Source organism: Scyliorhinus torazame, chromosome 3 (genome assembly GCF_047496885.1).
Source record: "Scyliorhinus torazame isolate Kashiwa2021f chromosome 3, sScyTor2.1, whole genome shotgun sequence".
Classification (NCBI taxonomy): domain Eukaryota; kingdom Metazoa; phylum Chordata; class Chondrichthyes; order Carcharhiniformes; family Scyliorhinidae; genus Scyliorhinus; species Scyliorhinus torazame.
In genome coordinates this window covers 76,789,884-76,804,751 of record NC_092709.1, presented here as the reverse complement: position 1 = coordinate 76,804,751, position 14,868 = coordinate 76,789,884, and the positions used below count along the sequence as shown (strand labels likewise).

Here is a 14,868-nt window from a genome sequence, read left to right as displayed (position 1 = left end):
GCAAAGAATCTGCTGCCCTTGTCTGGAGCGCCATGAGAGCAAACCACAGCGATGACAGGCAGCTCGTCAGCCAGCCTGAGGTAGGTTTGGACTTCGCAGCTCATCACTGCTAGACAGGCACCTGGCAGAGAGACTAGGTGCCCATCCATCTCTCACAGCAGCAAAGACCTCCTGGGTTCACCATCAGTGTGTGGGCTTGCAGGTCCAACCAACCCCAGGAACCCTGGATTGATTTCCTGGAATTTCCTCTCCAAGAGAGTCTCCACTCTCTCAGTGAAGGCTGAGTGCTCAATGCTCAGGGTCAGTAAAAGGGTCATATGCCGCATGAACCCCTCCATGACTTAGACCATGGCACACAGACACTCAGGGGTTTCCTCAAAATCTTACAGTACATCCCGCTGGACATCCATCATCTGCAGCCTGATGGACGACTCCAGAGACTAATTTTTCCTCCAACTCAGCATCTCAGCATGGTCCTGGTCTCCAGCAATCAGCTGGCACCCAGTGTACTCTCTGCCTCCACCTGCTCCTCATATGAGTGTTCCGTGCCTTCCCCACTGTGCAGTGCCATCTGAGCTGATGAATCAATCCCCACTAATGTGCTTGTATCTGTGCCAGTGCCTGTTAGTGAGAAAGCAGATGGATCTATCTGTGGTTCCTCCTCGGATGTCAAATGAGGATCCTCGGGCTCCGGCAGTCTCTGGAGGATGGCGCATCGGAGGGAGGAAGACAAAATATCTATAGTATCAACCATCACATAATCAATGTGCATGCTTAGATGGGCTGGTGAGACTGGACAACTACATCATGGTGGCATCGTGATCGCTGGATCACTGGGATTTCTTGCTCAGAACTTCTCATTTTGAGATGTGATGACCCTATATTGTTTCCACTCTTCACCAGTCTCACATCCATCCACTGGACTCTTACCTTCCACTGAGCCTCTGCCTCTCCGTGACCTGATGACCTTGCTCCACATTTGCACTCTAACTCGACGGCATCCATCTCAGAATTGCTCATTATGAGCAGGTTGACCATCCCACCCACTCGTTCAGGTACACTCCACTGCATAATGGATTCTCTTCTCCTGTCTGGACAAAAGTGCATTTATTAATCTATCTGCAACACCACATTAGCCTCGCACCCACCTCCTATTCCACTTTGCCGGAGAACCAGGTTGAGGTACCTGTCAGATTTGCTCACCTCATCCTTCTATGCACCTACGGCTAGTTGGCAGACATTACAACACTGGCCAGCACAGGTATGTGGCCCTTTTGCTACTCTGAATCTTGCACCTTTGAGTGTACTGAAGGACTGCTATACTTCAAGACATCTCCAGACAGAATAATTCCAAATCAGTACTCACCCTAGCTGAACATAGAAGATCATTAAACCTTTTGCATCTCAAGATCCTGGTATGATGCACAATGTCATGCCTGCTGACCTGATATTCTTAGTCTGGTGTGGTGGTCTTCTTTTGCCATCATGGGGTATGAGAATGCCCCACTTGGCACTCACTGACTCCACCAAAAGTGGGGGGCAGAATGCCCACCAGCATTGCCTTCCCGCTGGTGTGTCCAGTGGATGCTGAGGTCATAACTCATAGAATTTACAGTGCAGAAGGTGGCCATTTGGCCCATCGAGTCTGCACCGGCTTTTGGAAAGAGCACCCCACCCAACATTAAGGGCAATTTTGGACACTAAGGGCAATTTAGCATGGCCAATCCACCTAACCTGCACATCTTTGGACTGTGGGAGGAAACCGGAGCACCTGGAGGAAACCCACGCATACACGAGGAGAATGTGCAGACTCCGCACAGACAGTGGCCCAAGCCGGGAATCGAACCTGGTACCCTGGAGCTGTGAAGCAGTTGTGCTAACCACTATGCTACCATGCTGCCCTCATGCCAATTCTTTTTAAATTTAGAGTACCCAATTCATTTTTTACAATTAAAGGGCAATTTAGCATGGCCAATCCACCTGCACACCTTTGGGTTGTGGAGGTGAAACCCATGCAAACAGGGGGAGAATGTGCAAACTCCACAAGAACAGTGACCCAGAGCTGGGATCAAACCTGGGACCTCGGCGTCGTGAGGCAGCAATGCTAACCAATGCGCCACCGTGCTGCCTCTGCTCATGCCAATTTTTATAATCTCTCCTGGACAACTCCCTGAGGCTGCTCAATAACTGCTGGCAGCCTTCGGGGAACTGTGTCTGCCGACTTTAAATCCTCCACCAGATCCTGATTAGACCCAATGCCCTTCACGTTCCCGCCTCTGCTGGCACCCGGTTATGTTTCCCGCTGGTCGGCCCTTAATTGACCAGCCAGCCTGAAATTGCGTTCAGGTTTGAATCATGGCCGGTAGCAGCAATCGCGGCCACTTCCAAGCCCACAAATCATGTGCAAAATTCAGACCCAAATCTTTATTGGATCATTCCCCAATCACTTCTTTGTGAACCTTTGGTTAGGCTGCTCTTCACTTGGTGCAAATATTTTGAATAAGTTCCACCCATTGAACCAGAGAATTTGAATCCGTCTAGGATCCCTATTTGTTTATGTAAGCAGCCTCCCTCCTGTTTTAGGAAAGCAAGTGTGTCTTTTTGTTTTCTTTATTTATTCACGGGATGTACACCCCTGACTTATGCCTCATCAGTGGTGGACAGACTTTGGGGAGTCTGAACGTGAGTTATTCTCCACAGAATTCCCAACTTCTGACCTGCTCATGTAGCCACAGTGTTTATATAGCTGGTCCAGTTCAATTTCTGGTCAATGGTAACCCCCTGGATGTTGAAAATGGGGAATTCAGTGATGGTAATGTCAAGGGAAAATGGTTAGATTTGCTCATGTTGGAGATTTGCACTTGTGTGGCACAGATATTTTATGGTACTTAACAGCCTGAATGTTGTCCAGGGTCATGCTGTGTGTGGACATGGACTGCTTCTGTATCCGAGGAATCGTCAATGGTGCTGAAAATTGTGCAATCATCACTGAGCATTCACACGTCTGACATTATGATGAAGGGAAGGTCATTGATGAAGCAGCTGAAGGTAGTTTGGCCTAGGACGCTACCATGGGAAACTACTGCAGTTAGCCCTGGGACTGAAATGATTGCCCTTCACTGACCACAGTCATCTTCCTTTGTGCTCAGTATGACTCCCTCCAGTGCAGAGTTTCCCCCTGATTCCTATGCACTCCAGTTTTGATCGGGTTCCTTGATGCCACTCTTGGTTCATGACAATGGCAGTCACTCTTGCCTCACCTCTGGAGTTCAGCTCTTTTGTCCATGTTTGGAGCACAGCTGTAATGAGGTCAGGAGCTGAGCGGCCGAGCGGAACACAAACTGAGCACCATTGAGCAGGTTATTGCTGAATAAGTGCCACTTGATAGCACTGTTGATGACGTCTGTTTAAATACCCACTTGAAAATTGTATTAGGTGGGCTTTGTTGTCCCAGATTTGGCCAAGATGGCCCCCTTCCCTGATTTGCTCCCAACCACTTGTTTTTCAGGCAAGAAATGGACAGGTGGCTGTTGAAACTCAACCTTGTAACCTAGGCCGACACTATAGTCCAAAGTGAAGGAGTCAAGCATTGTCAGAGATGCCTCAGCTGCCTGTTCAGGTTAACGTACAAGATGCCAATACAGTATTTGAGGAAGAGGTTGGGAGAACTCTCACTTTCGTGGAAAGCTTTCTTCAAACAATGAAAATAAATGGAATGCTTATTCATTCATTCGCTGATTGTGACATTTTTCATTGATGCCATGAGCGCCACATGCAAACAGTGAATACACCAAAAAACTAAGGCTGGAATTCTCCGGCTGTTGTGATTTACTTGTCCCACCTGAGGTGTTTGCCCACACATGGGTTTCCTGGCACTATGGGGTGGTTTCAATGTGAAATCCATTGACAAGAGGCGGGAGTATAGAATCCCATCGCCAGCGAATGACGCGCGGCTGGGGGACTGGAGAATTCAGCCCTAAATAATTGGTCAGAATTTTACCCACTCTCACTATCTCAGAGCATGTAGCAATATATGAATGCATGTTCTTTCTTTCTATCAATATAAATGAGTGAACCATGTGTTACAGTAAACTGTCATAGAAGCATGTTAACCTTTAGGCCACTAATAATTGTCAGCAGAAATGTCAAAGTTTTGGGGATTTAAAAAAAAGAACTATAATTGTATTGAGGTGGTCTCTTCTACCAGTGCCAAGACTACTAGGCCAGAATATAGATGGTAATATGGAAAAACATTCCTTGCGGGAAGTATGTGTGGTGAATTGTTACAGGATTTATCAGTTTGTTGCATGTGGTGCTTAAATAATTTATACAAAGATACCGAAGAGGAATCCGCAATTGTTAGCCTTATGTTTTTTTTTACTTGTCTCGCCCACCTTGTACATCTTTGGGTCTTGGGCCCTGGACATTCCTGCGCTTTTTGCCAGCACTGCTGTGGAGCAGCCTTTATTACTGACACAGAACAGAAAATACCAATCGCCTGGAAAGCGATAGCTCACATCCGACGTGTTGCTCCTGCCCAAAGTCAGAGCAAATTATGCTGGGAAAATTCCATCCACGTCTTCCCATCTGCCCACCCCACCGCCCAGAGTTTGAAAATCTCTTGATTCACTGATAGCACAGTGGTTAGCACTGTTGCTTCACAGCTCCAGGGTACCAGGTTCGATTCCCGGCTTGGGTCACTAGGTCTGTGCGGAGTCTGCACGTTCTCCCTGTCTCTGCATGGGTTTCCTCCGGGTGTTCCGGTTTCCTCCCACAAGTCCCGAAAGACGTGCTGTTAGGTAATTTGGACATTCTGAATTCTCCCTCAGTGTGCCCGAGCAGGCACTGGAGTGTGACGACTAGGGGATTTTCACAGTAACTTCATTGCAGTGTTAATGTAAGCCTACTTGTGACACTAATAAAGATTGTTGTTGTTGTAATTGTCTTCCGTGCCGTGCAAATTTGACATTGGCCAATTCAAATCAGATTTAACTTGCACTTTAACTGCCACCACACTTCCCAGAAGTAAGGAGTACATCGCCCATTAAGGCAAACCCACCAGACCTCCAAATGGTTCAGTATTACCACGCAGAAGTACCTTGGTTGCCAACAATTTAACCATGGGGATTCACAATGCTTCAGTGTCTATTTTATGATATAATCAGGATACCTGACTTAGCTGCTTCTGCTCGGGGTTAGTAAGGCAAGCAACAGTTGACATCAACACTTAATTCATATTTCATCATTGTAATCCTGCCGGTGGGATCAGAATTCAATTAATAAATCTGGAATATAAAAGCTAATCTCAGTAATAGTGACCATGAAACTACCATCGATTGTCTTAAAAATCCATCTGGTTCACTAATGTCTTTTAGGGAAGGAAATCTGCTGTCCTTACCTGGTATGACCTGCATGTGACTCTAGATCCACATCAATGTGGCTGTTCAATTCAAAGGCAATTAGGGATGGGCAGCACATGCTGGCTTGACCAGCGACACCCACATCCCATGAACGATTAGAGATCCGTATCAATCCTGATTTTCCCACAGGGGCTGTAATGCGAATAGATTAATTCTTCTGCAGCTGGGGCAGGCAGTACTAATGTCAGGAGGTGGGTGTTTGCTTCTGTCTCCTCTGGTGGCAATGCTGGAGCAGCAATGGCTGTTAACCAAAAGCTTGGTGGTTTAAGCCTATTCCGAGATGGGAACTTTGCATTTGTTCTTGTGTTCACAGGCACATTGGACCAAATAGCCTCTTCTGTGCTCTCATTCCATGTTTCACTGCTCCTTTCCCCCCTGCCATCCCCCCACCTCGATGTATTTCCTGTACAGACCCATAGCAGTTATTTAAGAAGACGCACAGACATTAAAATCAAATCGCAACGGAGATCTTTAAACAATATGGCACGTGTTCTCTTGTTTAACTGTTGTTGGTGGAATGCAGGAATCTGTCCCATAATGTAAATGGGGCCAGAATTTCAGAGCATCAGCAGCTGAGACAAACAACATGTCTTCTATTTGAAGTACTATGTATTAGACGCATACAAGCAACCGTGTTTTGATGGATGAATGCGGTGGCCTGGGGAGGCAATCAATGAATACAGCTAAAAAGAAAGCAGTGGTGTGGGTGCTGGGAAGTGGGTGCAATGTGTGTATATATGTATGTGAGAAAAGAGTGTTGCAGCTGCTAATGTCCCAGCATCAAACCCAGTCAAAAACTCTGAAGCTGACGGATAATGTCCGCGGAGGCTGCCGTCTATTTTGATGTAACTCGAGCATTATCTCTCCCTGCTTGAGTCTTGAGATAATTGATGACGGTTTAGTTAATCATTTCTCCCCTTTGTTCAGCAGGTAGTTCGCCTGAAGGATCTTTTATTTGGCTTTTGTGTCTTCCCATAGGTAATTGATCATTCCACACCCAGGGAAGTTCAATTCATAGTCGCGCGAGTGGTCATGAATAACCAAGAGGTGGTAGCACTCCTACAGGAGTGCAAGCGGACCCTAGATGCACCCCCATCAGAACCGTCAGAAGAGGACAAGACAGAGTATTGGCAGTGCGAAGGTGAGAGTTTTAGAGCAGTCTAGCAAAGAGATAACAGCAGTGTCCGTGCAGGACCCACCAGCACGGTCCAGGCTGCAGTCAGACAGGATGTTCTCTCATTTCTGCTTCATTTTTCTTTTGACAGACGAGTGTCGGGAAATAACTGGATTTACACCACATGAATAGGATTTGGCCTTGAGTAGGGAAGGAAGCACACTTTGTCACAGTGAATTGCTGTCAGATCACATTTAAAGCTCCAATAAACACAAGGGGTGAATGGTTGCTGTGATAAAACAGTGGGCAAACTCCTGCTGCACATACCTTCTCAGCAGCCGATGGTAAATCCTAGTTTTAAACAGCATTACCCTTTTTGAGGCTGCTTTTGCCAGTCTGTTTGTGGCTGTAAGTGTCTAAGCTGCTTTGTAGAAGTTTCACATTTACAACATGCAGGCCTCATTTTAATAAATTGTCACGGGCACGATTCACCCAAAAAATTTCTCTTTCTGGTTTCGGGCAAGTTTAGCAGTGTGTTTCTCGGTGGCTGCAGCGCCGAAAAGCTTCTCGCTATTCAGCAGCACTTTGCCGGGGTTTTCTTGGCCTCAGGAAGTTCCTCTCCGCCGAGGCCGCACTCAGAGGTATTTCCTGCAGGCGAGCTTCCTTGCAAATCGGGGCGCCATTTTGAATGGCTGCCACGATATTTGCCCCCCCCCCCATATCCTTTCAGTTTTCCCCCCCCATCCCCGTTTTCGATCCCTCTCTCATCTCCCTACCGTGGGAAGGCCCACGGGAGCCCCACTCACCTCACCTCTACCTGCTAAGGCCCCCCTGGGTCTGACCTCTGGCACTGCCAGCCTAGCACCTGGAATCCCTGCAGCACAGCAGTGCCACCCTAGCAGCCTGGCTCATTTAAATATGCTGACCTAGGTCACGCCCAGCGAGGGCAAAATCCAGATTGCGACATCGCGCGAGATTCCATTCAATCTCGTGAGACGTTTCGAGCGCTGCAAATTCCGCGAGAGACCTTTCACGAGATTTAACAGCCTCTTCCCGACAGCAATCGAAAGGTGACAAACCTTCTCAACGCCTCTTGAGCTACACTGGCCATTAAATTGACTTTGCGAATCTGGGTTTGGAAACACCATTCACTGAGCCACTCCATGGACACTTCTACTTAGCAAATGGACACAATGGTACATCAAATAATAGCAGCAAGCAATATGCCAAACACATTGATCAACACTCATTCACAAATCACAGCCACCAAGCTCGGGCTGCACTGGTGATGATGCTGCATGCAATTAGAGATAAGGCTCTGTCAGGTATTACAATTGTCAGCAGGCTTGACATCATTAAGTCTTCCTTCCAAAGAGTAACTTTGGCCAAAGAGACCATCTGGTGGAGAGCTTTAATTTGCTGAAAACCACCACCACCGCTTATACCTTCCCAGCCTTTGATCCCTGTTTTCTCTATTCCACTTGAAAGTCAAGGGATTCTTTGTCTGCGGCCACCGCAAGATCGCTACGTGCGGGACGCGGACCATGTAAAGGTCCATTGACCTCAGGCGGGAATTTCCAGACAGGCGAGGCCAAAGAATCCCGCCCACGGTAGACTAGGATTTGAAAGATGCTTGTATCCAGTATTACTGTTCACAGAAAGGACTCCTGGCTTTTATACACGTGCTGAATGAAGCATGCCCAGGATGAAAACTCAGAGTGTGAAATATGAATTAATTAGAAATCAGCCATTTGCACACATTTCAACATAATTCTATGCAACCAATTCAAGGCAGCAGTTCGAGGCCACTTGTTTCAACTCCCTTCCAAAATAGCTCCTAGTGCTTTAATAATGCTCACCGTGTAGGGTCAATGAGCAGTCATGTGTATTCTTTGTAAAACTCACATACTTTGAATCACCTCTGCACTTAGAAAATCTGTGCTGACTTCCGGGTGCGGCGATGACCAGCTGAGTCGCACGTTTCGGCAGCTCCCTGTGAAACGGACTTTTGGGCTCTTGATAGGAGCCCCAACGGCAATTTTGACGGCTAAAAACACTGTGCGGTAAACCAGAAGGGAATCCCCCCTGGATACGGATGGAAAAAGGAGGAGAGAGTGGCCAGATTGCAGTGGATCCTTTAGAACAGCGGCAAGGAAGGCAAGCAAAAACCAAGATGGCGTCGGAAGGTGGCAGTTTAACATGGGGCCCTGAACAACAAGAGTTCTTGAAATGCTGTGTGAAAGAGATCAAAAAGGAAATGAAGAAAGAGCTGTTGGCCCCGATACTACAGGCGATCGAAGGGCTAAAGGAGGAACAAAAGACCAGGAGCGGGAGCTTCGGGTCGTGAAGGCAAAGGCAGCCGAGAATGAGGACGATATACAGGGCCTGGTGGTGAAGACGGAGACGCAGGAGGCACATCAGAAACGATGTGTGGAAAGGTTGGAGGCACTGGAAAACAACGCAAGGAGGAACAACCTGAGGATTCTTGGTCTTCCTGAAGGTGTGGAGGGAGCGGACGTCGGGGCATATGTGAGCACGATGCTGCACTCGTTAATGGGAGCGGAGGCCCTGGCGGGTCCGTTGGAGGTGGAGGGAGCATACCGAGTGATGGCACGAGGACCGAGAGCAGGAGAAATTCCCAGAGCCATAGTGGTGAGATTCCTCCGTTTTAAGGATAGAGAAATGGTCCTTAGATGGGCGAAGAAAACTCGGAGCAGTAAATGGGAGAACGCGGTGATCCGCGTTTATCAAGACTGGAGTGCGGAGGTGGCGAGAAGGCGGGCGAGCTTAAATCGGGCCAAGGCGGTGCTTCATAAAAAGAAGATAAAATTTGGAATGCTGCAACCGGCAAGACTGTGGGTCACATATCGAGGGAGGCACCACTACTTTGAGACGGCGGATGAAGCGTGGACTTTTATTGTGGAAGAAAAACTGGAATGAGCGGGTTATTAAAACGAACGTTCGAACAAAGTGGTGGGGCGAATGTGGGGGGCAAAGAGGGGTTTTATATACTAATCCTGCGATGTGGTAACTTTTCTCTCTCCCACAGGTGGTGATGGGGGGAGGAGGGGAGGTGGAGGAGATGGGGCATTGGCCATTGGGGGCGGGGCCATGGGAGAAGCGCGGGCTTGGTTCCCGCGCTATGATAATCATGGCGGGAATAGAGAAGCAGGAAGGAGGGGGCGTCGCACGGTGCGAGCCGAGGTCACGGGGGGAAGCCGAGGTCAGCCAGAGTTTGCTGACTTCTGGGAGCAACATGGGGGGAGTAATTACGTTAGCGGGGGATCTAGCGGGGGGGGGGTGGGAGGGGGGAATTACTGGGTTGCTGCTGCTGGGGAGAGGGGGGAGCTGGTATGGGAGAGGATGGGCGGGGGGGGCACCGCCTGGGGGAGATACAGCTGCGTGGGAACCGGGTGAGGAGCTGGAAAAAGGTGATGGCTAATCGACAAGGGGGGGGGGTAGGAAGCCCCCCAACTCGGCTGATCACGTGGAACGTGAGAGGGCTGAACGGGCCGATAAAGAGGGCACGGGTACTCGCACACCTTAAGAAACTTAAGGCAGATGTGGTTATGATACAGGAAACGCACCTGAAACTGATAGACCAGGTTAGGCTACGCAAAGGATGGGTGGGGCAGGTGTTCCATTCGGGGCTAGATGCGAAAAACAGGGGGGTGGCTATATTAGTGGGGAAGCGGGTAATGTTCGAGGCAAAGACTATAGTGGCGGATAACGGGGGCAGATACGTGATGGTGAGTGGCAAACTACAGGGGGAGACGGTGGTTTTGGTAAACGTATATGCCCCGAACTGGGATGATGCCAATTTTATGAGGCGGATGCTAGGACGCATTCCGGACCTAGAGATGGGAAAGCTGATAATGGGGGGAGATTTTAATACGGTGTTGGAACCAGGGCTGGATAGGTCGAAGTCCAGGACTGGAAGGAGGCCGGCAGCAGCCAAGGTACTTAAAGATTTTATGGAGCAGATGGGAGGTGTAGACCCGTGGAGATTTAGCAGACCTAGGAGTAAGGAGTTCTCGTTTTTCTCCTATGTCCATAAAGTCTACTCGCGAATCGACTTTTTTGTGCTGGGTAGGGCATTGATCCCGAAGGTGAGGGGAACGGAGTATACGGCTATAGCCATTTCGGATCACGCTCCACACTGGGTGGACTTGGAGATAGGGGAGGAAACAGGAGGGCGCCCACCCTGGAGAATGGACATGGGACTAATGGCAGATGAGGGTGTGTGTCTAAGGGTGAGGGGGTGCATTGAAAAGTACTTGGAACTCAATGATAATGGGGAGGTCCAGGTGGGAGTGGTCTGGGAGGCGTTGAAGGCGGTGGTTAGAGGGGAGCTGATATCAATAAGGGCACATAAAGGGAAGCAGGAGAGTAAGGAACGGGAGCGGTTGCTGCAAGAACTTTTGAGGGTGGACAGACAATATGCGGAAGCACCGGAGGAGGGACTGTACAGGGAAAGGCAAAGGCTACATGTAGAATTTGACTTGCTGACTACAGGCACTGCAGAGGCACAATGGAGGAAGGCACAGGGTGTACAGTACGAATATGGGGAGAAGGCGAGCAGGTTGCTGGCACACCAATTGAGGAAAAGGGGAGCAGCGAGGGAAATAGGGGGAGTGAGGGATGAGGAAGGAGAGATGGAGCGGGGAGCGGAGAGAGTGAATGGAGTGTTCAAGACATTTTATAAAAAATTATATGAAGCTCAACCCCCGGATGGGAGGGAGAGAATGATGGGCTTCTTGGATCGGCTGGAATTTCCCAAGGTGGAAGAGCAGGAAAGGGTGGGACTGGGAGCACAGATCGAGGTAGAAGAAGTGGTGAAAGGAATTAGGAGCATGCAGGCGGGAAAGGCCCCGGGACCGGATGGATTCCCAGTCGAATTCTATAGAAAATATGTGGACTTGCTCGCCCCGGTACTGACGAGGACCTTTAATGAGGCAAAGGAAAGGGGACAACTGCCCCCGACTATGTCTGAAGCAACGATATCGCTTCTCTTAAAGAAGGAAAAGGACCCGCTACAATGCGGGTCCTATAGACCTATTTCCCTCCTAAATGTAGATGCCAAGGTCCTGGCCAAGGTAATGGCAATGAGAATAGAGGAATGTGTCCCGGGGGTGGTCCACGAGGACCAAACTGGGTTTGTGAAGGGGAGACAGCTGAACACGAATATACGGAGGTTGTTAGGGGTAATGATGATGGCCCCACCAGAGGGAGAAACGGAGATAGTAGTGGCGATGGATGCCGAGAAAGCATTTGATAGAGTGGAGTGGGATTATTTGTGGGAGGTGTTGAGGAGATTTGGTTTTGGAGAGGGGTATGTTAGATGGGTGCAGCTGTTGTATAGGGCCCCAGTGGCGAGCGTGGTCACGAATGGACGGGGATCTGCATATTTTCGGCTCCATAGAGGGACAAGGCAGGGATGCCCTCTGTCCCCATTATTGTTTGCACTGGCGATTGAGCCCCTGGCGATAGCGTTGAGGGGTTCCAAGAAGTGGAGGGGAGTACTTAGGGGAGGAGAAGAGCACCGGGTATCTTTGTATGCGGACGATTTGCTACTATACGTGGCGGACCCGGCGGAGGGGATGCCAGAAATAATGCGGATACTTGGGGAGTTTGGGGATTTTTCAGGGTATAAATTGAACATGGGGAAAAGTGAGTTGTTTGTGGTGCATCCAGGGGAGCAGAGTAGAGAAATAGAGGACCTACCGTTGAGGAAGGTAACAAGGGACTTTCGTTACCTGGGGATCCAGATAGCTAAGAATTGGGGCACATTGCATAGGTTAAATTTAACGCGGTTGGTGGAACAGATGGAGGAGGATTTCAAGAGATGGGATATGGTATCCCTGTCAATGGCAGGGAAGGTGCAGGCGGTTAAGATGGTGGTCCTCCCGAGATTCCTCTTTGTGTTTCAGTGCCTCCCGGTGGTGATCACGAAGGCTTTTTTTAAAAGGATTGAAAAGAGCATCATGGGTTTTGTGTGGGCCGGGAAGACCCCGAGAGTGAGGAAGGGATTCTTACAGCGTAGCAGGGATAGGGGGGGGCTGGCACTACCGAGCCTAAGTGAGTATTATTGGGCCGCTAATATTTCAATGGTGAGTAAGTGGATGGGTGAGGAGGAGGGAGCGGCGTGGAAGAGATTAGAGAGGGCGTCCTGTAGGGGGACTAGCCTACAGGCTATGGTGACAGCCCCATTGCCGTTCTCACCGAGGAACTACACCACAAGCCCGGTGGTGGTGGCTACACTGAAGATTTGGGGACAGTGGAGACGGCATAGGGGAAAGACTGGAGCCTTGGGGGGGTCCCCGATAAGAAACAACCATAGGTTTGCCCCGGGGGGAATGGATGGGGGATATGGAATGTGGCAAAGAGCAGGAATAACGCAACTGAAAGATCTGTTTGTGGATGGGAAGTTCGCGAGTCTGGGAGTGCTGACCGAGAAATATGGGTTGCCCCAAGGGAATGCATTCAGGTATATGCAACTGAGGGCTTTTGCGAGGCAACAGGTGAGGGAATTCCCGCAGCTCCCGACACAAGAGGTGCAGGACAGAGTGATCTCAACGACATGGGTGGGGGATGGTAAGGTGTCAGATATATATAGGGAAATGAGGGACGAAGGGGAGACTATGGTAGATGAACTAAAAGGGAAATGGGAAGAAGAGCTGGGGGAGGAGATCGAGGAGGGGCTGTGGGCAGATGCCCTAAGCAGGGTAAACTCGTCGTCCTCGTGTGCCAGGCTAAGCCTGATTCAGTTTAAGGTATTACACAGGGCGCATATGACTGGAGCACGGCTCAGTAAATTTTTTGGGGTGGAGGATAGGTGTGCGAGGTGCTCGAGAAGCCCAGCGAATCATACCCATATGTTTTGGTCATGACCGGCACTACAGGGGTTTTGGATGGGGGTGACAAAGGTGCTTTCAAAAGTAGTAGGAGTCCGGGTCGAACCAAGCTGGGGGTTGGCTATATTTGGGGTTGCACAAGAGCCGGGAGTGCAGGAGGCGAGAGAGGCCGATGTTTTGGCCTTTGCGTCCCTAGTAGCCCGGCGCAGGATATTGCTAATGTGGAAAGAAGCCAAGCCCCCGGGGGTGGAGACCTGGATAAATGACATGGCGGGGTTTATAAAGCTAGAGCGGATTAAGTTCGTCCTAAGGGGGTCGGCTCAAGGGTTCACCAGGCGGTGGCAACCGTTCGTCGAATACCTCGCAGAAAGATAGACGGAATGGGAAAAAGAAGGCAGCAGCAGCCCAGGATCGGGGGGGCGGGGGGGGGGGGAGGAACCAGAAGGACTCTCAGGGTTGTTAATATATACTGTATAGTATGTATAGGTCGCTGCTACAGATAATTATATATTGGACTGTTAAATTATATTTTTGGAGAGTGTTACTTGTGACAAGGCAGTTGCCAATTAGGGCTAGTTTTCATTTTTGTTATTTATTATTTATTCTTTTTTTTGTTTATAAAATAGGTCATTGTTATTTGTGTTGTTATAATATTGTGTAAAGGATGCACAATGTACTGTGTTGGTTGACCAAAAATTTTCAATAAAATATTTAATAAAAAAAAAAGAAAATCTGTGCTTAACTCTCTTAAAATGTGTCTGTGAGAAAAGTGTGAAGAATGTAAATAATAACAGGAAACACATGATCAATGTGGGTAAACGTACCAGGTGGTGCTGCACTGAACCACGCCCCTCAAAATATGCCAAATTCAACCCTGGTTGGTTTTGCTTCCCATTAGGCTTGCTGACAACTTTTACATTGTGCTGGCTTCAATCTAACTATTGGCACAATGTGGAAAAAATCCTGGCTGACCTGGTTGGTGACAGTTCCAATTAATCCACCCCCCTTCCCTCAGATCTGCTCCTTTAAGGCAGTAACTGGATAAACCTGCATGGGGTCAGTGTAACAGCAACTCGGAGTGCCGATCGTTCCAGCAATGTAATCACATGTGAACCAACCTGGATGGATACTGGCAAGGGCGTTGTGACTTCCCCAATGTTCTGAAAAATAATGGAGATACTTGAGACAAATTGGGCAGGATTTTCTGGCCCTTCCCAACGGCAGGAACGTTCGCACCCGCCGAAAGCAACCTAGCCCTGTGGTGGGTTCCCCGGCAGTGCGACTGTCGGGCCAGACTTCGGTGGGACCGGAAGATCCCACCAGCGGCCAATGGTGAGAGGCCTCCGCTGCGGGAAAACACGGGGTAGGGGTGAAGTCCCGGCTAATATTATTTCGAACTTCTTCACTTGTGTGGTGATAGCAGTGTTATACTGCCATAATATTAACAGCATAGCATTCACAGACCATATTTTAATTTTTA

General features: G+C 49.1%; 1 protein-coding gene across 1 annotated transcript in view; it reads left to right on the top strand.

Annotated features, from left to right (window-relative positions):
• Positions 1-14,868, top strand: part of alpk1 (alpha-kinase 1) — a 217,095-nt gene that overhangs the window by 71,608 nt on the left and 130,619 nt on the right. Inside the window, exon 3 of the mRNA XM_072495881.1 lies at positions 6,399-6,561. Coding sequence (XP_072351982.1) covers positions 6,453-6,561 — 109 coding nt within the window. The 5' untranslated portion in view covers positions 6,399-6,452. The remainder of the gene's footprint in view (positions 1-6,398; positions 6,562-14,868) is intronic.